General features: G+C 42.6%; 2 protein-coding genes across 8 annotated transcripts in view; one reads left to right on the forward strand and one right to left on the reverse strand.

Moving 5' to 3' along the window:
• TMEM167A (transmembrane protein 167A) overlaps positions 1-3,630 on the reverse strand; it is a 40,728-nt gene extending 37,098 nt beyond the window's left edge. The window contains exon 1 of the mRNA XM_073583361.1: positions 3,493-3,630. Coding sequence (XP_073439462.1) covers positions 3,493-3,495 — 3 coding nt within the window. The 5' untranslated portion in view covers positions 3,496-3,630. The remainder of the gene's footprint in view (positions 1-3,492) is intronic.
• A 47-nt stretch (positions 3,631-3,677) lies between these two features.
• The window catches only part of XRCC4 (X-ray repair cross complementing 4), a 530,150-nt gene continuing 507,969 nt past the window's right edge, over positions 3,678-25,858 (forward strand). For 6 of the 7 annotated variants that reach the window (XM_073582954.1, XM_073582694.1, XM_073582894.1 and 3 more), the window contains exon 1: positions 3,678-3,815. The gene's annotated coding sequence lies outside the window, so the exon portion shown is untranslated. Of the gene's footprint in view, positions 3,816-3,930; positions 3,951-25,858 lie in introns of those variants that run through there. The other variant, XM_073582838.1, reaches the window with a different exon arrangement.

Consider the following 25,858-nt stretch of genomic DNA (forward strand, 5'->3'; position numbering starts at 1 on the left):
AGGTCCACTGCTCCCTCTCTGCCACTGCTGTAGCCTTCATTTATAGGCTGCATGACTAGAGCACATGTAACCGCTGCAGCCAATCGCTAAGCTCAGCATTTCCGTGCCAACTACTGTACCTGGGCATTACTGCTGAGCTCTGTGATTGCTTGCAGCATTGACAGAGTTTGTAGTCATGATATCACCATTGCAGACTGAAGCATCAGTGGTGAGGCAATGCTGGCCCTGGGGAGGAAGATTATTGCTATTTTCTAACCCCTTAAAGGGAACCTGTCAGCAGGCTTGTGCACAGTAACCTACACACAGTGTCAGGTCGGCGCAGTTATACTGAATAAAATGATACCTGGTTGATGAAATCCGTCTTGTGGCTGTTTCTTAATCTTTGTATTCAGCTTTGTATTAGTGATATGCTTGTATCCTAAGGCAGGGCCATCTTGCTGGAGAAGAAAAAAAAAAAATGACCTGCTCCAAGATGGTGCCGCCCGTGCAATAGCAGCTGTCGGCGATCTCCGAGAGCTGCTACTGCACGGCGGTGCTATCTTGGAGGAGGACACTTTTTTCTCCAGCATGATGGCGCCGCCTGCGCAACAGCAGCTATCAGACCTCTATACAAATCGATAGCTGCTACTACGCAGGAGCGGTGGGCGCCATTTTCAAAATGACTTTTTTTTCTCCTCGCTCAAGTAAATCTGCAAAAGGGACTAAGTGCACAGTACAGTTCTCCCTGCAGAAGCGTTTTTTTTAATTCAGTATGTGATGGTATTCATTATGCAAACTAAAGGGCTGATCAGTGACCTATGAGCAGTCTGCATTATGAATACCCAATCAGAGCACCACATACATGAACCCCGCCTAAAGGACACAAGAATCTCATTAACACAACACTGAAAATAAAGATTAAGAAACAGCCACAATGGCTACCAAGGTATCATTTTATTCAGTATAACGGCGCCGACCTGACACTGTCTGTAGGTTACTGGGCACAATCCTGCTGACAGCTTCCCTTTAAGGGTGATTTTCCATTATTGTGCTTACATCTTTTTCCTCCCTTTCTTCTATGAGGCATACGTTTTCTATCTTTTAATTGATATAGACGTACGAGAGCTTCTGTTTTGTTGAACCAGCTGTAGTTTTAAACGACACCATTTATTTTACCGCGCAATGTACTGGAAAATGGGAAACAAACTGCAATTCCACCATTGTCTTTGGGTGTGGTTTTAATAGCATTCATTGGATGGCAAAAAATTCCCTGGCAACATACAGTAATTCTCCAGGTCAGCATAACTACAGACATACCAAACTTGCAAGCATTAAAAAAAAAACAAAAACAAAAAAAACCACAACAAAAAAAAAACAACAGAAAAACAACATTTTCCCATTGACACAGCTGTGTAGGCCTGCTTTCTACCGGTTTTAATATCATTATGAAATACATATGACATTTTGATCACTTTTTATTGCATTTTTGTAGGCAAGTGTGGTGACCAAAAAATAGTATATCTGGCATCACAATTCTTTTTTCTTTTTAAGGCATTTACCGTACAGGTTAATTATTTTTATTTTGTCAGTCCTGCCTTTTATAAACGCAGTGATAGCAAATATGTTTACTTTTATCTTTGTAAAAATGTTTCCATTTTTTAACACCAGTTTTTAGTCTAATAAGGGACTTCAACCTCTGATTATTCAATAGATTACAATATACACAGCAATACAAGTGTATTGCAGCATACAATGTAAATCATGGTCACCTATGGAGCTCAGCCCGTGTCGGCCCGCCACAGCAGTGCCAAGAGTCAGGAGACCCCTGGCTGCCATGATATCCCATTGGTCCCCCCCTCCAGAGTTCACATATTGGGGAGCGGATGTGCTCATCGGCTACTTCTCCATTTAAATGGTGCGGTCAGAAACTGGCGCTGGAATCTAAATGGTGAACAGCAGCAACCAGAGATCAGTATGATTCCCTCCCACATACTCTGACCCACTCCATGATGGATATTTCCACTAAGGGCTTAATTTCTGGAGCTGCATCTTGGACAACTTGTTCAACTGGCCATTCCCTAGGATTTGTGATTGTCCAAGATTTTTTCCATGGCTAGATACACATATCGCCATAGATGCAAAATATGCACAAAGACTCCCCTACACCCATCATATGCCAACACGGGGTCCTTCAGACATACTGTGAAGAAGTTTTAGGCAGGTGTGGAAAAACTGTGTAAAGTAAGAAAGATTATGAATGAACAAAATTAAAATCTAAATCAAATCCATATTTGTTGTGACCGCCCTTTGCCTGCAAAACATCAATTCTTCTAGGTACAGGTTATATTGACGGGGGTAAAGTGGGTAACTCCAGAATTAAAAAAGTACAATGAGTCCTGGAAGTGATGATATGACCCCACAGAGCCCTGATCTCAACCTCATTGGGTTTGTCTGGGATTACATAAAGAGACAGACATTTCTGCAAGCCTACATCCATAGAGGATCTGGGGTTAGTTCTACCTGATGTTTGGAACAACCTCCCTGCCGAGTTCATTCAAACACTGCGTACAAGTGAACCAAGAAGAACTGATGGAGAAGGGCGGTCACAGCAAACGTTGATCGGAATTAGATGTCTCTTTTGCGCACTTTGCTTTTTGGTAATTGATAATGAACTATTAATACTTCTAATTTTTATTCTTTCTTGCTTTGTGCCATTTTTCTCCACACCTGTCTAAATGTTTTGCTGAATGCTGTACAATGAGCAGACTCTTTTTTTCTTCCAGGTAGTCTCTTGTGTACTTAGTCATATTACTCGGATTTTTTTTTTTTTTTTTATATTAAGAATCTGAGCGTGTTGGGGATGGCTGCACGGCGTCATGCCGTGCCTCCCTCGTCCGCCTCTCGCACGGCGTCATGCCGTGCCTCCCTCGTCCGCCTCTCGCACGGCGTCATGCCGTGCCTCCCTCGTCCGCCTCTCGCACGGCGTCATGCCGTGCCTCCCTCGTCCGCCTCTCGCACGGCGTCATGCCGTGCCTCCCTCGTCCGCCTCTCGCACGGCGTCATGCCGTGCCTCCCTCGTCCGCCTCTCGCACGGCGTCATGCCGTGCCTCCCTCGTCCGCCTCTCGCACGGCGTCATGCCGTGCCTCCCTCGTCCATCTCTCGCACACAGGTCCACAAGTCGGACATGTAAAGTAGGAAGGAGCACTCCCAGCAATGCAACACGTACATCAATCATGAGATGTAGCAGAACATCACCCTGCGGAGACATCTGACCGTCAGTCCCTCAGGAGAGACTGAAGCCCCTTTCCAAGATCAGTGGTGGACCCCAGTGACCCTGCATTTATTGAGATGACACACAATACTGCACCTCAGCTGTGGACAGGCAGTATACACACTCTGGGTGACATTTGCTAATTTCTCCAGGTTATTATTCCACACAGCCTGTGTGTCCCCCATTACTGCGTGTCCCCCATTACTGCACACACACGGAGCAGCCGCTGCACAGCACTTACCATGGTGAGCCCCTCTCAGCCACATCACACTTTCAGCAGAGTCGCACGCCGTGACGTCATCTCCGCTCTTCCGCGTTTAACCAGGTCTCTTTTGCCTCCTTTCGTTTTGCCTGGCGGCCATTTTCTTGTAGTCTTCTGGTCATTGACTTGCAAGTGATTGTGTTCGGCCTAAAACTCCATGGTAGCGGACTCCTAAGATGGTGAAGACGCTGCCTTTTGTTACTATGTGCAGTGACGTAATTTCGCGGTGAATTTTGATTGGCTGGAAGCGAAATTCGCGCTTGTATGTCGGAAGCGGAGAGTTTCTTTGGTCACTCAGTGAGGTAGGAGCAACGACAATGTGTGCGGTGGTCTAAGTGTTAGAGCCTTGGCTGCACGGCTCGTGTATACCACCGGTGCTGCCAGGCCGTGCCAAACAAGGGCGCCCACGGCCCCGGTGTACCTGGGAGAGGTTAGGGGTAAATATTCACCATGACCCCCTTCATAGGTCACAGTTTTCCCATAACAGAGCGGTCATGTATGAACCCCCTGTACTGCGCAGATATCCATAGCTGACAGTGAGGAGCCTCTGTACTGCGCTGCACTATATGCAGGCGCCATCCTATCTTCTGTGAATGACTCCATCAGCAGTATGGCGGCTCGGAGCATTACCCTGCAGGATTAGTGTGAACGTGTGTCCTAGGCGCTGCTTCACCGTCTGCCGGTGAATGAGTAATAATAATAATAAATAATAAATTTTATTTTTATAGCGCCGACATATTCCGCAGCACTTTACATTTCAGAGGGGATTTGTACAGACAATAGACATTACAGCATAACAATAATCACATACAGTAGATTATAACAAATACCAAGAGGAATGAGGGCCCTGCTCTCAAGCTTACAGTCTATGAGGAAAGAGGGAGACACGAAAGGTGGGTGGTAACAATTGCCCTGATTGTATGGACCAGCCATAATGTTAAGTGTGCAACAGTACAGACACAGAGGGCTAATGGATGCATAAAGCATGTGGGAACATGATGCTGGGAACCTGGTTATGGTAAAACTTTTGGCTGTGCCACACAGGGATAGATTAGGTTAATGTGTTGAGGCGATAGGCCAGTCTGAATAAATGCGTTTTCAGGACACGCTTAAAATTGTGGGGATTGGGGACTAATCGTATTGACCTGGGAAGTGCATTCCAAAGAATTGGCGCCGCACGTGTAAAGTCTTGGAGACGGGAGTGGAAGGTTCTGACTATTGAGGATACTAACCTCAGGTCATCAGCAGAACGGAGGGCGCGGGTAGGGTGGTATACTGAAACAAGGGAGGAGATGTAGGGTGGTGCTGAGCCATGGAGGGCTTTGTGGGTGAGGGTAATAAGTTTATACTGAATTCTGGAGTGGATGGGTAGCCAGTGTAATGACTGGCACAAGGTAGAGGCATCGGTGTAACGATTGGCGAGGAATGTGATCCTGGCTGCAGCATTCAAGACTGATTGGAGAGGGGAGAGTTTGGTAAGAGGGAGACTGATTAGAAGAGAGTTACAATAGTCGAGACGAGAATGAATAAGAGAAACAGTAAGAGTTTTTGCAGAGTCAAAAGTAAGAAAAGGTCGAATTCTAGAAATGTTTTTGAGGTGCAGATGACAAGAGCGAGCCAGTGATCGAATTTGGGGGGCAAAGGAAAGCTCGGAATCAAGTATGACCCCAAGACAGCGGGCATGTTGCTGGGGAGTAATAGTGGAACCACACACAGAAATAGCAATGTCGGGTATAGGTACATTAGTAGCGGGAGGAAGCACCAGGAGTTCAGTCTTTGACAGGTTCAGTTTCAGATATAGTGAGGACATGATATTAGACACAGCGTTTAGACAATCGCCAGTGTTTTCTAGAAAGGCTGGCGTGATGTCAGGAGAAGAAGCGTATAATTGGGTGTCATCAGCATAGAGATGGTACTGGAAACCAAATCTACTGATTGTTTGACCAATAGGGGCAGTGTACAAGGAGAAGAGGAGGGGGCCTAGAACCGATCCTTGAGGAACCCCAACAATAAGGGGAAAGTGAGAGGAGGAGGAACCGGCAAAAGAAACGGTAAAGGAGCGGTCGGAGAGATAGGAGGAGAACCAGGAGAGAACGGTGTCCTTGAGGCCAATGGAATGGAGCATAGTGAGGAGGAGCTGATGATCCACAGTGTCGAATGCTGCAGAGAGATCCAAGAGAATTAGCATGGAGTAATGACCATTTGATTTTGCTGTTAGCAGATCATTAGAGACTTTAGTGAGGGCAGTTTCAGTAGAGTGTAAAGAACGGAAACCGGATTGGAGAGGGTCGAGAACAGAGTTTTCTGAGAGATAGCGGATACGACGGGAGTGGACCAGGCGTTCCAGGAGTTTAGAGATGAAGGGAAGATTAGAGACAGGTCTATAGTTAGCGGCACAGTTTTGGTCGAGGGATGGTTTTTTAAGTAGTGGATGTATGATGGCATGCTTAAATGAGGAGGGAAAAATACCAGAAGAGAGAGAGGTTAAATATTTTAGTTAGGTGAGGGGTGACAGCAGGGGAAAGGGACTGGAGGAGATGTGACGGAAATGGGTCACTGGTGCAAGTAGTTGGGCGAGAAGATGCAAGGAGCCTGCTTACTTCTTCTGTGACTGGTTCAAAATCAGAGAGTGAGTTAGATGCAGTGGGGGAGGGAGGACAGTGCATGGTATGAGGGGATTTGGAGATAATTTCCTGTCGGATCTGGTCAATTTTTTCTTTGAAGTAATTGGCCAGATCGTCAGCTCGGAGCTCCGTGGTTGGGGCCTGTACTCTTGGATTGAGTAGAGAATGAAAAGTGTCAAAGAGACGTTTCGGGTTATTGGACAGTGAGGTGATGAGGGTGTTGAAATAGGTTTGTTTGGAGAGGTGAAGGGCAGTGTTGTATGTTCTAAGCATAAACTTAAAATGGATGAAATCTTCGTGTAGATTGGATTTTCTCCACAGACGTTCGGCGCACCTGGAGCACCGCTGCAGGAAACGTGTTTGCACCGTGTGCCAGGGTTGTCGCCGTCTGTGTTGTGGTGTTCTATTTATAGAGGGTGCAAATTCATCCAGGGCACTTTGAAGTGTTTCATTGTAATGCTTCAATGCAGAATCAGGACATGAGAGGGAGGAGATAGGGGCCAATGAAGACTGCAAGTTCTTCAGAAGTTTCTGGGTGTTAATGGCCTGTATGTTTCTATAAGTCTGGACAGTGGGGGTGACCTGAGCAGCCTGGCAGTTCTGTATAGAGAATGAAAGAAGATTGTGGTCAGAGAGCGGGAGAGGGGAGTTTGCAAAATCATCCACTGCACAAAGCCGAGAGAAGACCAAGTCGAGGGAGTTTCCGTCTTCATGCGTTGGAGAATTAGTAAGCTGCGAAAGGCCAAATGAGGAGGTTAGAGATAAAAGGTGAGTAGCAGATGGGGAGAGGGGAAGAGCAATGGGGATGTTGAAATCTCCCATGATGAGGGTAGGGATGTCACAGGAGAGAAAATGTGGAAGCCAAGTGGCAAAATGATCCAGGAACTGATGGGAGGGGCCGGGAGGACGATACACCACCGCCACTTGCATGGAGAAGGGGGTGTAGAGTCTGACGGCATGGACCTCAAAAGAAGGGAAGACAAGTGAGGGTATTTGAGGGATAACCTGAAAGGTACATTTTGGTGATAGGAGCAGACCAACGCCTCCACCAGCTCTATTGTCTGATCTTGGGGTATGAGAGAAGTGTAGCCCCCCGTATGAAAGAGCAGCAGCAGCGGTAGTATCTGACTGCTGGATCCAGGTTTCAGTAAGAGCCAGGAGGTTAAGAGAATTAGAAAGGAAGAAGTCATGAATGAAGGAGAGTTTGTTACACACTGAGCGAGAATTCCAAAGTGCACAATTAAGAGAGACAGATGGCATGCAGGGAATATTAATAAGATTAGAGGGGTTTCTGAGTGTAGCAGTGGGGGGGTTTGACTTTCTATAACATGGGGGACCAGGTTTGGGAGCAATGCCTCCTGCGACTAGGAGAAGGAGGATAGAAAGAGTGAGCAGATGGTTAAGTGATTTGTGAGAGCGTCTCTGGTGTTGAATAGTGGGACTGCCTGGATCTGTGCAATTTAACAATGTGAAAAGTAAAATGAGTAGAATGAGTAAAGCACTTGTTCGTCTGGTGAGATGATAATTTGTGCTGCAGAAAAGATCGTTCTCGGCAGCGTATCATCTTGTGTATACAGGACTCGTGCTGCCGAGAACAGTAATAATCTGGGTGCACTGAGCGACTTATTACACATCTGAAGCACCCCCAGCGTAATAAGGCTGCTAAGTGACCGCCGACCGGTAGATATTTATATAGTCTGGCGGTGTAAGCTAATGACCGGCGGCACTAAATGTCTACGGCGGTAAACAATGCGCACTGAGTGATCGGCCTTATCCTCGGCAGCGCGAGTCCTGTCTCCACGTGATGGTGTGCCGCAGAGAGCGATGATCTCTTGTGCAGCGTAAAAGAGTCATTTCACCCGATGAAGAGTTTTTCTCGTTCGTGGGCTGATCGGCAGCCTGTTCACACTGCACAATTATCAGGAGACCCTCAGTGGTGAGACTCCCTCAGTGTAAACGCACCTTGGGCCTCGTTCAGATGTCCCTGATTGTTGTCAGGCGCAATAACACGGACCGTTGTTCATCAGTGTTCAGTCGGTGTCAGTTTTTACCATCAGTGATTCTTCACTACAAATATATATAAATTACCAGGCCTCCGTGACGCCATCCGTGTGATGCCCACAATATTACAGACCCATTGACTTGGATGGGTAATTTTGATCCATGACTCGGATCAAAAACACATGTCAGATTTTTTGAGGGCTACTGAGTCTGCGCAAAATCTGGACACGTGAACATCAAGGGTCGAACACATGCGTGATTCACAGACGTCCGAATCAGGCCATAAGGTCGCGTTAGCAGATTGGTTGAAGAAATTTCCGGTACATATTTTGTGTAGTGTGTATGAATCTCTGCAGTCTTTCTGCTTTGGACTAATATACAGTTGAAACCAGATGTTTACATAAACTTTATATAAATACACATGAATGTTTTTCTCAATATCTGACATGAAATCAGAATAAATCCAGTTTTAGATCAATTAGTATTACCATAATTATTAATATTTGCAAAATGCCAGAATAGTGGGGGAGAGAATGTTTTATGGCATTTTTTTTTTTACTTACTGCAAAGTCAAAAGTTTACATACATTTCATTAGTATTTGGTACCATTGCCCTTTAACTGAATGACTTGGGTCAAACATTTGGGATATCCTTCCACAAGCTTCTCACAATCGTTGGTCGGAATTTGGGCCAATTTTTCCTGACAAAACTGGTGTAACTGATCCAGGTTTGTTGGTCACTTTGCTCGCACCTGCCTTTTCAGCTTTGCCCATGAATTTTCACTAGGATTGAGATCAGTACTTTGTGACGGCCAACACATTGACTTTGTTACCATTGTGGCAGTATGCTTCGGGTCATTGTCCATTTGGGAGACCCATTTCCGCCCAAGCTTTAACTTCCTGGCTGATGTCTTGAGATGTTGCTTCAGTATTGCCACATAAACTTCTTTTCTCATGATGCCAACTATTTTGGGGACTGCACCTGTCTCCTGCAGCAAAACAACCCCACAACATGATGCTGCCACCCCCATGTTTCACGGTTGGGATAGTGTTCTTAGGCTTCCAAGCTTCTCCCCTTTTCCTTCAAATGTGATGATGATGGTCATTATTCCCAAAAAGTTGAATTTTAGTTTCATCAGACCACAGGACATGTCTCCAAAAATTAAGGTCTTTGTTCCTGTGGGCATTTGTAAACATTAATCTAGCTTTTTTATGTTTCTTTTGGAGTAATGTCTTCCTGGCAGAGTGGCCTTTCAGCCCATGCTGATACAGTACTCGTTTCACTGTGGATACTGACACAATCTTACCAGCTTCTGCCTTCATCTTCACAAAGTCTGTTGCTTTTCTCCTTGGGTTGATATGCACATGTCGGACCAAAGCACATTAATCACTGGGACACAGAACTCGTCCTTCCTGAGCGGTATGATGGCTGGATATTCCCATCTTATTTGTACTTGCGTATAATTGTTTGTACAGAAGAATGAGGCACCTTCAAGAATCTTGAAGTTGTACCCAAGGATGAGCCAGACTTGTGCAAGTCCACAGTTTTCTCTCCCTGATATCTTGGCTGATTTCTTGAGACTTTCCCATGATGCTACACAAAGAAGCAGTGCGTTTCAGGTGTGCATTAAAATACATCCACAGGCGTGTCTCTAACTCCGATGTTGCAAAAAAAAAAGGAAAACAGAAACTTCCAAACACATGACATCATCATATGGGCCGTCCAGAATTGTTTAAAGGCATAGTAATCTTAGTATATGTAAACTTTTGACTTTGCAGTAAGTAAGAATAATGCCTTAAAACACTATCTCTCATTATTCTGGCATTTGGCAAATAATAATAATTATGGTAATCCTAATTGACCTAAAACGGGAAAGGTTTATTCTGATTTCATGTCAGATATTGAGAGAAACATGCAGATGTGTCTTTTTATATAGTGTATGTAAACTTCTGGTTTCAACTGTCTCTTAAAGGGAATGTGTAATACTTTTTCTCTGAAAAAAACCCAAAACATATGTCTCTATAGATTCCCCTTTGTTCCTCCCGTGTTGCTGTCCAAGTCTCCCCTTTCTGGTGGTGACAATGTGTGACCGCTGCTGCAAATCTGTGATCACAACAGTGACCACCCCATCAACATTGTGGAAAGTGATTGGTTGCATGTCCGTTTTGGCCCAAAGGATCTGTATGGGAAGAGTCACACAGCCGTATATTTCGAATGAGGATCGTATCGCAGTCTAACCTGAGTGTGACAGCATGTATCTGTGTGCAGCTGTCACACTTGGGTCAGGAGAGTCGACAGCCAATGTGAGCATTGTGTTGCGATCCTCGTCCGAGTTATACGACCGTGTGACTCTTCCCTTAATCATTTACTAATTTTCCGCTCCATGATGTACAGTTAGGTCCATATATATTTGGACAGAGACAACATTCTTTTTGGTTCTAGACATTACCACAATGAATTTTAAACAAAACAATTCAGATGCAGTTGAAGTTCAGACTTTCAGCTTTCATTTGAGGGTATCAACATTCAAATTGTTGTCTCTGTCCAAATATATATGGACCTAACTGTACATATCTTACTGAGCGGGCTTAGGAGCTGTGTTATACAGCCGACATCTGCCTCTGAAAGCAGCAGTTGGAGCTCGATTTCATAGCTGCTTTTTAACCTACCTGTTAAACGCCGCTGTTTATCCATGACAGTGGTATGTCAGTGATGTGATCCCTACTGAAAGCCTCTGTGGTTGTCATCTTTGCACTCCATTTGTTGGACCTGATAGGAGATCATGATTACGACTATATATTGGTACATTAGATTTAAAATAATAAAATCAGATAGTACTCACCCTCCCTGTGTCCATTGCCAGCTCTCCCTTGCTGTTCCAGTATCAGTATTTTTGTTACTGATGTCATGTCGGCAGCTCTCAGAGAGCCGGTGTTAGACTCGGGGATTGTGAGTACAATCGTATATCGTTATATTAATTCCTATTAGATACCTATTACTGTAGATCTGGGTGTCACTGTTTACCTCCTTTTCTCCACACGTGACTACCAGGGCTCCGGTACAATGAGATCTTGGGCTGCTCATATGGTAGAGGTGCTCATGATATTTCAGTATCTGCCTGTGGAAGAAATGAACACGCTGGTCGCTGGTTTTCATTCCTTGACTAAGGCCTTTTGAGGCCATTAAAAATCAATTCTCTATGCCCCCATACTTCTGCAGGAAGTTCCTTTAGTCCTGTGTTATATAACCACAAGCGGTCTGAATACTGCCATAGTGTGTCTCCATAAGAAGAAGATACTTCTGAAAAAGAACCAAGTATTGCATGATTATTTTCATAGCCACATATCACATCCTTGAAAGAAAACACTTGGTATAAGCTTGTATAAAGGCATAGAGATCAACAGAATTCAATGGGTGCCTTATTAGAGGCCACACAAGTACCTTACATAAGGAATTAGGAGGATTGTCACATTTTCCTTTTTTCAATGGAGGCACGCTTCAAGAAGTTGTGGCTTTCTGGCCAAGAATAATCTATGTGTGTACAGCTCCTGCACAGACCAATGTCTCTCTATGGTGACCGACTACAAACAAGACCTGTGTAGTCTGACCCTACAGTTATACTCCCTTCCATTATGTCTTCTGGTTTTTGATAGAATGCATTATCTGGGTTTGTAACATGCAAGGTAAAGGAGTGTGCTGCTGTTCTAGGAAATATTGTAAAGTGATCACAAAAGATAAATGCTTTTTATGTTTTTGTTCTCAATGAAGTAAATAGAAAACATACTTAAAAAACCTTTGTATTTACCATATTTCCAAAAAAGATTCAGACACCTCTTGAAACTGTGGTTTTCTAGTGTAAATATTTTTAAAATCTAACAGTATCAGATTGTACAGGGACAACCCCCTTTGGAAGAGAAAATGCCCAACAGTAAAGAGCGTCCAGGTTGTGAAAAGTATTACATTTACTGGAATTAGGGGGTGGAGGCCGACCTCTGAAAATCCATCCCATGGCTATACCCTTCCTCCACCAAACCTTATACTTGGCCCAAAGCAGTCAGGCTTGTAATTTCCTCCTGGCATTCGCCAAACTCAGACTCGTCCATCAGATGTCAGGTAGAGAAGCATGATCCATCGTGCCACAGAATATGTTCCCACTGCTCTGTAGTCCACTACTCCATCTGATGCTCGGTGATGTACGGATGAGATGCAGTTGCTCGGCCGTGGATGCCCATGCCATGATACTCCTGGCACACAGTTTTTATGCTAATGTCAGAGGAGGTTTGGACCCAGTTATTGAGTCAGCAGAGCGTTGGCGACTTTTATACACCATACGCCTCAGCAATTGGCAAGACTGCTTTGAAACTTGACATCTGACTAGCTACACTGGAGGCTCCTATTACAGTGGCTTGCGATTGTATTCACCCCCTTGGCATTTTTCATGTTTTGCTACTTCACAATCTGGAATTTCACATTTTTTGAGCATTTGCTTCAGTTCATGTAAGGAACATGACTACAACTGTGAACATTTGGTTTTATTTTTATTGTGAAGCAAACAAAGGACAAATTAACTAAAAACGTCAGTGTGCATAACTATTCACCCCTTAAAGTCAGTATGTTGTACAGCCATTTTTTGCGGTTATTACAGCTGCAAGTCACTTGGATAAGTCTCTATGTGCTTTCCACATCTTGCCACTAGGATTTTTGCCCATTCTTCAAGGCAAAACTGCTCCAGATCCTTCAAATTAGATGGTTTTCTGTGCTGAACAGTAATCTTCAAGTCTGACCACAGATTCTTAATTGGATTAAGGTCTGGGCTTTGACTAGGCCACTTCAAAACATTTACCTATTTCCCCTTAAACCGCTCAAGTGTTGCTTTAGCATTATGCTTTGGGTCAATACCTTGTTGGAAGGTGAACCTCCATACCAGTTTCAAATCACTGACAGACTGAAACAGGTTTTGCTTGAGAATATCCCTTTATTTTGCACCATCCATCTTCCCCTCGACTCTGACCATTTTCCCTGTCACTGCTCTCGAAAACCATCCTCACAGCATGATGCTGCCACCACCATGTTTCACTGTGGGGATAGTGTTCTTGCTGTGATGAGATGTGTTGGTTTGACACCAGACATGTCGTTTACTTTGTTGGCCAAAAAGTTCAATTTTGGTGTTATCTGACCACAGCACCTTCTGCCATACATTTGGCGAGTTATTTTTTTATAACCCAACCCTGACTTGTACTTCTCAACTACTTTGTACCTGACTTGTTTGGAGAGAATCTTGGCCTTCCTGGTGTTGTTTGGTTAGTGGTGCCTCTTGCTTGATGGTGTGGCAGCCTCTGTGGCAATTCGGAAAACGTGTGAATATAATGAGATCACGTGACATTTAGATTGCACACAGGTGGACTTCCTTTCACTAAGCATGTGACTTATGAATGTAATTGCTTGAACGACAAATTTTTAGGGGTTCCATCTCAAAAGGGATGAATACATGCACATGTTAATTTTTAGTTATTTGATCCCATAAATTTAATTTATGTCTATTATTTTTCTCACTTAACCATCTTAGACTATTTAGTGCTGATGCAGTGCACATAAATTGGATTACAAAAATATTTAAACACAGGTTGTAATGTAACAAAATTGGAAAAAAAAATGGGGAGGTGAATACTTTCGCAAGCTACTGTATGTTATTTATTGTTATATCTCATGTGTTATTAATGCATATCTAATAACAATATGTTTTATATAGTGTTTTTTTTTGTTCATGTTGGATGCTATTGTATTGGAAATGATGAGATTAATTCCTGTGCCGCAAAAGCAGAAGGAGGAGGATAGAAGTAGCAAAAATCTTGTCAGTCTTCTCTTTATTGTGGCGACTCCTAGCAATGTGCAAGTCACTCTGAATAACACCATAAAGCAATGGTATACTCATTTTGCACACTTAACCTTTAGTTGCAGCTATGTCCTCATTTTGCAGTTTAACCTTTTGAATGCAGCTATGTCCTCCTCTTCCTGATTAACCCTTTAGAAGCAACTGTATTTACACACAGGTTTTTATTTAACAACTTAGGTAAAAAGTCTAGGGGGTGAACACTTTTGGAAGCCGCTGTACAGGATCACCCGGGTGTCAGTGAGCACTTTAGAATCAGCCATTTTTTCACAAATGTTAGTAAGGGCAGATGACATGGTGAGGGACTAGATTTTATAGATTTGTGGCAAGGGTGCTGAGGCTGTGTTTTTATGCAGTGTTTTGCCTCGATTTTAATAAAAAAAAATATATAAACAGCAAGGTGTGCACTCAGCCTGAGATGTGTCCCAATACTTTTGCTCATATGGTGTATCTTGTGCGATTAGTTTTGGGATTATAGCTCAAAGAAGCATCCTGTAAAACATCATTATATCCTGATTAGCCATAGCAAAACTAAAATGAACTACATGGCTAATCTTGTGTTAACCTCCATTGGGCTGGCAAAATTTCCCTGATCCATCCAAGCAAGGAGTCCTCTGAAAGAGCACTGTGGTGTCTGGAACCAAGATGATTTTCCCAGTGCAACATTGGCCAAAGCAATACAAATTCTCTGTTGGGTGGTCTGTTACTTGTAGCTACGTTTGCTTCCCATTTGCATCAATGAATGTGTGCCAGAAACCCTATCAGGGTGGCAACCTTACAGCTACCATTTTGCAGATATCTAGTTATAGCAATTTGGTCCTTGTCTAAGTATCTGCGTTCCTTACATTCACCCATTTTTCCTGCTGTCAACTCATCAGTTTCTTTACCTGACAGCTGACTTCTGCATACTATATACCGTATATGGAATTGTCACAAGGTCAGTGTTATTCAAGTCACTTGATTTTAATATTCTTCTGTCAAAAATACCAGGACCCCATGAGACCCCAATAAAGTCAGCTGGTCCATCAAGGATTGCTGGTAAACTTAGCAATAAAGGCTCAGTATTGAACAGGAGCCATGTTTCTTGTGTGAGCTGAGCCCTATAATTGCCCAGGACTGTAGGGTAAGACTTAGTGACCCAAGGATAGAAATACTAATTGAAGTCTCACATTCAGCTTAGCCGCTGTTCCTTGGATGCACCACAGTCTTTCATCATACCACGAGCAGTCAATGGTTTCCTACCAGTGATAATACAACTGTCCTCACCGTGGGGTTGCTCCACCTTCGTAAGGGTGACTTAAAGAGGAAGCAGCATTCAGAAAGTTTTGTGTGATCACATTTCCTAAATGAATGCATGTCGTGACTTTACAGCTGTAAAATATCTGTTAGTAGTAAAGATGGATAACAGCTGTGTGAGGATGTTTAGCATGCCCTTGAGAAGACTACTGTGAGCGTGCCTTAATGCTCCCACACAAACCAACTGTAAAACCTTTTTGCAGGTTAACAACATTGTGATAACAGACTTGGGCTCGTTTTCTGGCCATGGGTTACTAGTTGGAGGAAGTATGTGGCTCACCATCTGTTATAGAGAAGTCCTTCATCTATGCATGTGCCTCCTTGGAAGAACTTAAAGAAATGTATTGAACTTGTTGGGCATTCCATGTCATCTTGCTTGTGAACTAGTGTGAAACCTCTCTTTTCAAGTAGTAATGCAATTTTGTTTTTAAACTTTGTTTCTTCCTTTTCCATTTCTTTACTTTTTATGGAAGATCCTAGGAGGCCACACCAATGAAGCCCTATGTTTTATAATAAGTTATAGCTGGACATAGAGCCTTGGGAGCAGCCAAAAGTTACAATAAACTGGTTAATAGAGGCACGCTTTATACATACGGTACTAAATCGAAGGGTTTCTCCTATTACATCAGCAAATGCATGGACTTTCAAAGGTCCACTTTTAATTAGCTATGGGGTTCTCCCGTCAAGATCATGTTGGAAAGAAGGAATGTGACATTATAGTTCTTGGACCAATTCATGATCGGTGCTGTCACGGGGTCCTTCTCTGGTATCACACAATCAACAGAGCAAGAGGAGAGTGAACAATTCCAAGACATTTATTTAGGCAAAAATATGAAAGGTCCATATTCAGTCCACCCCACAAAAGATAGATAGTCCAGAATCTGAATGCAGTTCAGTAACAGTATAACATGTCCAGGGAGATGAGAGTCCAAAATCCAGCTGACAGTGATAACATGTTCCATATATTCTTCTTTCTCTCCGAAGTCCTGTCTTCACACCATGCTCTGCACACAGCAACTGACTTGCCCAGCCCCTGTCCTCCCCAGCCCCCTCATTATGTCCAGGGAGAGTCAAACTGGTTGGGTCGGTTTTCAGGCCTCCCAGACTTGACAAAAGGTGCCTGGGGGATTATGACACTACAGGGGGTCATCAAGAGTCATAGATAAAAGTCAGGCTGCAGACATACAAGGCATCAAGATTAACACTATGCAAATCAGTGAAATAGCAATATACACAAAATGATATCCATATAGCATATCACACCATCACAGGTGCAGATATCCAAAAATTGTTAGTTTGTGGCCTGCATGAAAAATCCTGTCCTCAATCAATTGTAAAGTGCTATGGAATATGTTGGCGCTATACAAATAAAATTATTATATTATTTGATCAAAGATACCAATGGGAATGGCATGAATTTGATTGTACAGAGCATACAGAAAGGACTTAATTGTATGATATAACTTTTCCAGAAACCATGTTCCCACGCGGCTTACATTCTGCGTGTTTTTTTTTTCTGCTGCTTTTTTTTTGGGCGAGAAATCTTTATTTAGCAGATGGGTGTGGTTCATGAAAGCTCATGTCTCTTCGAGGTTGACCATAGATAAGGTACGGTATTATTTTATGTAGAGTTTCTATTATAATGTTAACCACTATATTACACTTTCATTTTTGAAGATTGACTGCTAGGGATAGCTCTGAAAAACCCATTGAGTTCACTGAGCCCCTGTTTAAGTATCCGATTACCAGAAATTTCTTACAAGTATTGGCAGAGGGAATATAATTCCCAAAACTGAGGCAACGACCCAAAACACTGTTGCTCTCATGGACCTGATAACCATTTGCCTCCAGCTTCACAGGTCTCTTACAGCTTCTGTGTGGCCAAAAAAATAAGTATCCTGTCATCAAGTGGAGAGACGTGAGCGAGGAAGCTCTTGCCAGACATTCTGTCTGTTCCATTCCCGGGTTAATGAATCTTCTAGCCCAGGGGACTGCTAAGCAGTGAAGTTACTATCCCTGCAGGTATCTAAACTGGAAGTCGGATAGCCTGTGCTTCTCTCAATTTTTTTTTTAAACTAAATAGAGATATTGAATTTCGAGAACTATTTTGGTGACACTTCATTATTTCCAGTCTTCCGCTATTAGAAAACGCTTTGTGCTCACTTTATAAATAATGTCTTGCTACAGCGCTTGATATTTTATTCGCAGAGTTAAAAAAACCTATGCTGCACCAAGACAAGCCATTTGGAAAAAACACAGTATATTGATGACTAAGGCTATGTGCACACACTGCGGATTGGTCTGCGGATTTTTATCTGCAGAACCGCAGGTAAAACCGCAGGTAAAATACCTGCGGTTTTACCTGCGGTTTTGCCCTGCGGTTTGCCACCTGGACAATGGAATAGGTGGCAAACCGCAGCAGAATCTGCAGAAATAATTGACATGTCAATTGTTTCTGCGGATTCAAAACCGCAGCTTTTTCGCAGTTAAAAATCCGCAGCGTGTGCACAGCAGAATGTTAATCCCATAGGATAACATGCTACTGTACACTGTCTGCAGAACGGCCAAAACCGCAGCGGAACCGCAGCAAAAACCGCAGCGTGTGAACATAGCCAATGTCAGAGACACCGCACTACACTCGCTCACAGAGCCAGTGCGCGTGTCCTGAGTACAGAAACAGTGCTAAAAGATACCTGTGGAGCAGGGCAGCAGAGGTGACAATGCGTGCTTCAAACTATTAGTATCAGGGTCCAGTCAGCGCCGGAAAGTAAAGATGCACAGGACCTGCAGACACTGAAGTTAGCAAGCTGGAACAGGACCTATGGTCAGGTGACTGCAAGGGGGCGGGGCTTAGCGTCCTGCTTTCAGATATGACAGGACACCATACAACACCTCGGAGTCAGGCAAAACGGAGGTCACAACAGTACGGGCAAACGAGGCACAGGAGGGACAAACAGACGGGTAGTCAGACAAAGCCAAAGGTCATACACAAGAGGGCGATGTGGTACCAAGGGGGCGAGCAGAGAGAAATCGGGTCACAAGCAGAGAGTCATACACGAAAGGTAGCGCAGTGCAAGAGGGGCAGGCAGAACTCGTAACAGGGACAGAACCGGATCAAAATCAAACAAGCAAGCAAGATATAAGGCACACGTACGCACAAGGTCAACTAACTCAGCCGAGGGCAGGAGTATAACTGACACCGGACCTAGGTCCAGTGAGCATTAAATAGCCGCCCTCTGCCAGAGATAGGCGGAACAATTAACCCCCAGTCTGATCAGGACGGGCCAAAGCGAAACCCCGTCCTGGATCATGACAGCCTAAGGCTTTTTTTTAATCAGATTTTAATGTATAGACTAGAAAATATGGAAATTTTTTTTGTAAAAGCTTGAACTAGATGTTTTCCAGAGCTAGCTCTGAGTTGGCTATGCTTAGGATAGGTCATCGCTGTTGGGGGATCCTATTCCCTTTTATATTCTGCAGGGTTTTACGGATATGATCATCACTGTCCACATTTGGGCTCACATTGTAAGTTCCCTATCAGTATGTCTTTGGAGCATGGGAGGAAACCAGAGAACCCTAAGGAAACTCACACAGGGAGAACATACGAACTCCTTGCAGATTCGTCCTTGATGGGATTTGAACTCAGATCCCCAGAGCAAAGCAGCAGTGCTAATAAGTGATCCACCATAATGCCTGCCAGCAGCTAGTCTCCATCCACTATCTCAGAGACAACTGATTAAGGATAGCGCCTAGAGAGGGGAAAACTGGTGGAATATGCAGCGTGCAAGTCATTTACTCTGAAAAGTCATCTTAACCAATTGATATGCTTTAAGTCAGTATATCTGGTTATTTACGGTAGAGAAGGAGTTAATTTGAAAGATCTTTAGTGTCCTTGGGTAGTGTTTGGGTTTAACCTTATCCCTCAAGGCTCAAGAGTTGTATGGGCTGTAAGGAGGATAAAGTTTGCTTGTATGCTGTGCTCTCGATACATTGATCATAAAGATGAGTGCAGGGATGCGATACAGAGGACTACACAGCTCTAACCGGGCAGACATACAGTTATCTCATGAGGAGACCTCCGAAAAAATGTGGAGAAGCAGACTATCCCTAAACTGGTGTGGAGATTGTCTGAGCAGCATGGCAGCACTGTCTCGCACCTTATAGGGAGCTGTGGACTACAGACAGGATATGAATGAAAGGGCTTGTTTCACCCATTCTTTATAGGGGCGCACTGCTACCCATCCTTCCAAATTCCTGTTTCCTGGGGTGAAGTGGATGCTCCTGCTTGATTGGGAGGACAAGCACCATTATTACACTTCTGGCCTGAACTGTGTGCTCTGAGGAGTTCCACTGAGGATGGCTTGGACCCAGCACTAACATCAAGTTCCCTGACTCACTTCAAAGCAGCACTCACAAGCTCACTAGAAAAGACCTTGTAAGCACTGCACACGTTCAGCCGGTATCCTAGGCAATGAGCTGTAATAATTGAAAAATAAGTGTTATTGTCAGGGGATTAATGCATAATTGTAATAAGAAGTCATTTGGAAACTGCTTGTTTTTATAAGTACCTTCCAATTATACCCATCAATAACACTTTCATTAGATGTACAGTACAGGCCAAAAGTTTGGACACACCTTCTCATTCAAATAGTTTTCTTTATTTTCATGACTATGAAAATTATAGATTTACTCTGAAGGCATCAAAACTATGAATTAACACATGTGGACTTATATAATTAACAAAAAAGTGTGAATCAACTGAAAATTTGTCTTATATTCTAGGTTCTTCAAAGTAGCCACCTTTTGCTTACTGATTACTGCTTTACACACTCTTGGCATTCTCTTGATGAGCTTCAAGAGGTAGTCACTGGAAATGGTCTTCCAACAGTCTTGAAGGAGTTCCCAGGGATGCTTAGCACTTGTTGGCCCTTTTGCCTTCACTCTGCGGACCGGCTCACCCCAAACCATCTCCTTTGGGTTCAGGTCTGCTGACTGTGGAGGCCAGGTCATCTGGCGTAGCACCCCATCACTCTTCTTCTTGGTTAAATAGCCCTTACACAGCCTGGAGGTGTGTTTGGGGTCATTGTCCTGTTGAAAAATAAATGATGGTCCAATTAAACGCAAACGGGATGTAATAGCATGCCGCTGCAAGATGCTGTGGTAGTTATGCTGGTTCAGAATGCCTTCAATTTTTAATAAATCCCCAACAGTGTCACCAGCAAAGCACCCCCACACCATCACACCTCCTCCTCCATGCTTCATGGTGGGAACCAGGCATGTAGAGTCCATCCGTTCACCTTTTCTGCGTCGCACAAAGACATGGTGGTTGAAACCAAAGATCTCAAATTTGGACTCATCAGACAAAATCACAGCTTTCCACTGGTGTAATGTCCATTCCTTGTGTTCTTTAGCCCAAACAAATCTCTTCTGCTTGTTGCCTGTCCTTAGCAGTGGTTTCCTAGCAGCTATTTTACCATGAAGGCCTGCTGCACAAAATCTTCTCTTAACAGTTGTAGAGATGTGTCTGCTGCTAGAACTCTGTGTGGCATTGACCTGGTCTCTAATCGGAGCTGCTGTTAACCTGCGATTTCTGAGGCTGGTGACTCGGATGAACTTATCCTCCGCAGCAGAGGTGACTCTTGGTCTTCTTTTCCTGGGTCGGTCCTCATGTGAGCCAGTTTCTTTGTAGCTCTTGATGGTTTTTGCCACTGCACTTGGGGACACTTTCAAAGTTTTCCCAAATTTTCGGACTGACTGACCTTCACTTCTTAAAGTAATGATGGCCACTCGTTTTTCTTTACTTAGCTGCTTTTTTCTTGCCATAATACAAATTCTAACAGTCTATTCAGTAGGACTATCAGCTGTGTATCCACCAGACTTCTGCACAACACAACTGATGGTCCCAACCCCATTTGTAAGGCAAGAAATCCCACTTATTAAACTTGACAGGGCACACCTGTGAAGTGAAAACCATTTCCGGTGACTACCTCTTGAAGCTCATCAAGAGAATGCCAAGAGTGTGCAAAGCAGTAATCAAAGCAAAAGGTGGCTACTTTGAAGAACCTAGAATATAAGACATATTTTCAGTTGTTTCACACTTTTTTGTTAATAATATAATTCCACATGTGTTAATTCATAGTTTTGATGCCTTCAGAGTGAATCTACAATTTTCATAGTCATGAAAAATAAATTAAACTCTTTGAATGAAAAGGTGTGTCCAAACTTTTGGTCTGTACTTTACATTTGAGATCGTTCCCATACAGTACTCCTGAGTATAGTCATGCCATTAACATAGAAAATGTACAGTTGTGCTTATCTTTTAATTGGCATAACAGAACATGGCTATTATACTCCAGGAAAACCTCTTCTAAGGATCAGGCGTTCCCTTTCTCGCCACCCTATGGTTATGTAATTTATGCTTAGCTTGTTCATGTGTATGTTGCGGTGCCTTACAGTTTACAAGAAATTGTATTTGGCTAAATCTTGCCTTTCACGTCAGTGTTCTCTTTATCTGACATCTGTTTCCCACATTTTCTTGCAGAAAGATAGGTTGTTTTACAGGCCACATACATTTGTGTCATAAAACACACAAGTTGGCTTTTTATTTGCATACAATATAAATTAAAAAAATAAACATTTTTGACTGTTCCGTTTTGTATGTTTTGGGGTTGTTGAGGAGTGTATACACATTTAGTCTCTTAGATGAATAATGAATATAACAACAATATTAACACACTTTACTAACTTTTTTTTCTAATTTGTTTAAAGTGGCACTCCATGTTATTTCATTTTAATTTGTTACATCAATGGTTCCTCTGTATAGATACCGTAATTGTGCTAGTATTGCTTTTTTTCTATCTGGAAATTCATTGCGTACTTCTCATCAGTTAGGTCATGTGAGTTTATTTTCTCTGATGCGGGTTACCAGCTCAGTCACCAGAACACCCTGTATGATGAAACTGAATGGACTGTACCAGAGAAGTTTTCCACAGTCGGGACATAAGCTCCTATTACAGATAATGATGATGATTACACATCTCCTGTCTCACGATTATAATGTAGGAGATGACTGTTCAGCCTCCTGACTTTACACTTATATAAGCTTATTTGATGGAAATTAGGAGGAAGCGTTATCACAGTGCCATTCCAGCAGACTGATGCTACTGACACTAGCTGGTCACACGATGCTGTGCTGATACTTTATGAGATTTATAGCAGAGCATAGTTGAACTAAATGTAGGATGAGGGCTAGGAATTTAGATGGAGTGTGAAGTACCTGGCAATTAATACAATATGTACAGTATAGGAAAAGTACAGTCTATCAGGTGACAAAAATGAGTGCTTCATTAAATACAGATAGGTCCAGAAATATTTGGGCAGTGATCGAATCTTTGTGATTTGGGATATGCAGGCCATAGTTTTTTTTTTATTTAAAATGACTTCAGTTTTTGCTTGTTTGTGGGTCTTTCTGCCTTAAGCATTTTCAAGTGCATCTTGTAGTTAGAAAAAAACTGTATATAACTGTGTCTTGTATATATTGTGGTAAACGGCTAAAATGCCAAAACTTGTGTCACTGTCAAAAAAAATTCTGGACCCAAGGCTATGTGCCCACGGTGCGGATCCTCCTGCGGATGTTAGTAAATCCGCAGGTCAAATGACGTGTATTTTTCCTGCGAATTTAGTGCATTTTTTGTGTGGTTTTACTGCCGTTTTTGTGCAGTTTTCCACTGCGGATTTGTAGAATGGAGCAGGTGGAAAACTGCTGCAAAAGCGCACAAAAGAAGTGACATGCTGCTTTTTTTTATTCCGCACAAAATCCGCACGGAAAAATCCGCAGCATGTGCACAGCGTTTTTTTTTTACATGGCCAATAATGGTACTGTACATCACCTGCAGTTCTGCTGCGGATCTGCAGGGCCAAATCCTCTGCAGATCCGCAGCAGAATCCTCACCGTGTGCACAGAGCCTTACTGTGCATGGACCCACTTGTCAATCATCATAATTATAACAAAAAAAATAACCTTACAAGATAGTAAGGGCCGACATAAGTCTTTTCTGACAAAAAAAAACAATTTTAAAAGATGGGGAAAAAAAAGTGTGCATTATGAAGTTGCTCAAAATTTTTGCAATTTTTAGCATTTTCTTTTATGAGACAGGGCATGGCAGCGCCCGTTCACTGAGTTTGTCAAAAGTTATGCCACTTTGTTGTAAGAGTTGACATTGGTCAGATAGTAGGAATATTTATGGATCTTGTTCTACCCTTTCCATTCCTATCATTGTGGGTCAATGTCTTGTCATATCCTTGTATCTGTTTATGCAATTGTTTAAGAATAAGTTTTGATGAATAGACTCCATATTTGTTTAAATGATAATTACTCTAATGGATAGAGACGATACACATTCTGCTTGTCTTACTTTTATTGCTTTGATTGTTTGCCTTTATTTTTTTTGTATTTAATAATATTTGAAAAATAATTAATAAAAATTCAGGTATACAAAAAGTTATGCCACTTTGATGATGTAAGTTCCGCCAGAAATGTTACTCCAGTCACCGAGAGGAGTAGTATTTCTCATAAGACGCACGGAAGCGCATGCCAGTCAGAACATGCGCCAAATTCATTAAATGGCGTGCACCTGTTAATGAATTTGGTGCATTTTACCCCACCATTCCCGTTAAATACACCAGTCTTAATTAATCAACCCCTAAGTCTTTTTTTTTTTTTTTAAACATTCCAAAATAATTTGTACAAATTTTTTTTTTTTTTTTTTTAATCAAAAGGAACATTTGCCTCCACCACTTTTCTATAAATGCTTTCTAAAGTCGTGTATGCTTGCAGCTGGGGACTTGAATGAAGCTTTGTAATGGCTTGAATAAGGATTGTCTAGGTTCTTACACTAACTCTGCTTTTATAAAAGATCCAAGGAGAAAGAGACATGAAGGCCGTTTGTAACACCACAGCCTAGTAGGCTTCCTAATAACTTCTATTATGATGAAATGTTGAATTGTGCATCTCCGTAATTCATTCAGCGGCAAAATGTCCCATTACTGCAAAAGAAAGGTCAACAATGTGCAGCACTTTGGAAAGCAGATTCTCTTTGCTCCTTGACCTCTTGCAGTGTTGTGTCACTTAACCCTCCAGCATATTTCATGCACTTAGAAGACAATTATAAATGTAGGACATGACCTTTTGACACCTCATAACATGTTTTTTGTCTGTTAACAGTTTTCTCCTCCCTTGTAAAATTACGTTCATATACAACCATTGTTCACATTGATAACGTCACATCTCAAAGACAGAGTCACGTTATAATATCCTCCATTAATGGCCGATAGTCCACATAATTGAGTCATTAAGGCATCAAGTTGTTTTACCATGACACATGCGGAGAGACCCAGCTATATATTTGCTCTTTAATGCGCTTCCACTTGAGAAGAGGTCGAGTAAAATAAAAACCTAATGAATTACGTTACAATGGGATTTGGTTCCTGTGGACTTGGGTGACGTAGTCATCTTGCTGTTAAAATCGAGCTCCGCAAGTCTTTTCTTTTTTATCAAGAATGAGCTCTCTAGTCTCGGCACTTGCTTTGTCTTTGGAACCTTCTAATGTTCCTATTCCCATTCTTTTCTCGTAAAGGACAGAATACGGGAATGGTTCTTATATATTGATCACTTGCACTGGCAGTTACTGTTATCAGAGGATATTGGAATCGAGATGAGGCAACGTAGAAGAGAGATCCAGATTTTCTTCTGCCTTCTATAGAGAAATGTCTTCTGAAGAATATTCAGAATTGAGAGTCCTCAGTGATTGATACCTTTTAATGGCTAACTGAAAAGATGGTAACAAATTGCAAGCTTTTGAGACTACTCAGGTCTCTTCATCAGGCAAAGACTAGTACAACATCTGAAGAATCACATATTTATACACAAAACAGCACAGAAATAATGCAACAAGACAAGTGACATGAAGCAGAATTATTATGGGAAAGGGATAAACATAAATATTGGAACAGTTCATTAATAAGGAGTGTGAAAGTTTTATTGTCCTCTGATTGGGGTCTGGTACTGTGTTGTGATGCCCCCAGAAGGTCTGAAGAGCAAATTCCTTAATTGAAGTAAAAAGACATAAATCCATGCGACACGTTCATTCCTGCACTGAGTGTGTCAAATTCTAAAGACTGTGAATCGTGGCTTCCATTCTGAAGAGAGATCATCGGCAGAATATAATGCAGAGGGCACAGATTACAAAGCATTTATGTTTAACGGTAGCCTGTCTCTAGGTTTGGGGCCACTAAACTAGTAGCTTGTTTAGTATAGAAAATATGTCCATCAGGCATTTAGGTATTGGATAGTATAAGGATTTATTCATTGCCAAGAGAAGTCCAGCAGTGGACGCATGCATTGCAAGTTGTACTGTTGCCCATGGATGCATTTTAGGAGTAATGTGAAAGCAAAGGCCTTTTATTACTGAAGACTGGAATGGCCACTTTTAATATGGTCATGTTTAATAAAGCTCCTTATCCCAGCTGCAAAACG

The sequence above is a fragment of the Dendrobates tinctorius genome, unplaced genomic scaffold, assembly GCF_039654945.1.
Source record: "Dendrobates tinctorius isolate UK_male_01 unplaced genomic scaffold, ASM3965494v1 ptg000003l, whole genome shotgun sequence".
NCBI classification, from domain to species: domain Eukaryota; kingdom Metazoa; phylum Chordata; class Amphibia; order Anura; family Dendrobatidae; genus Dendrobates; species Dendrobates tinctorius.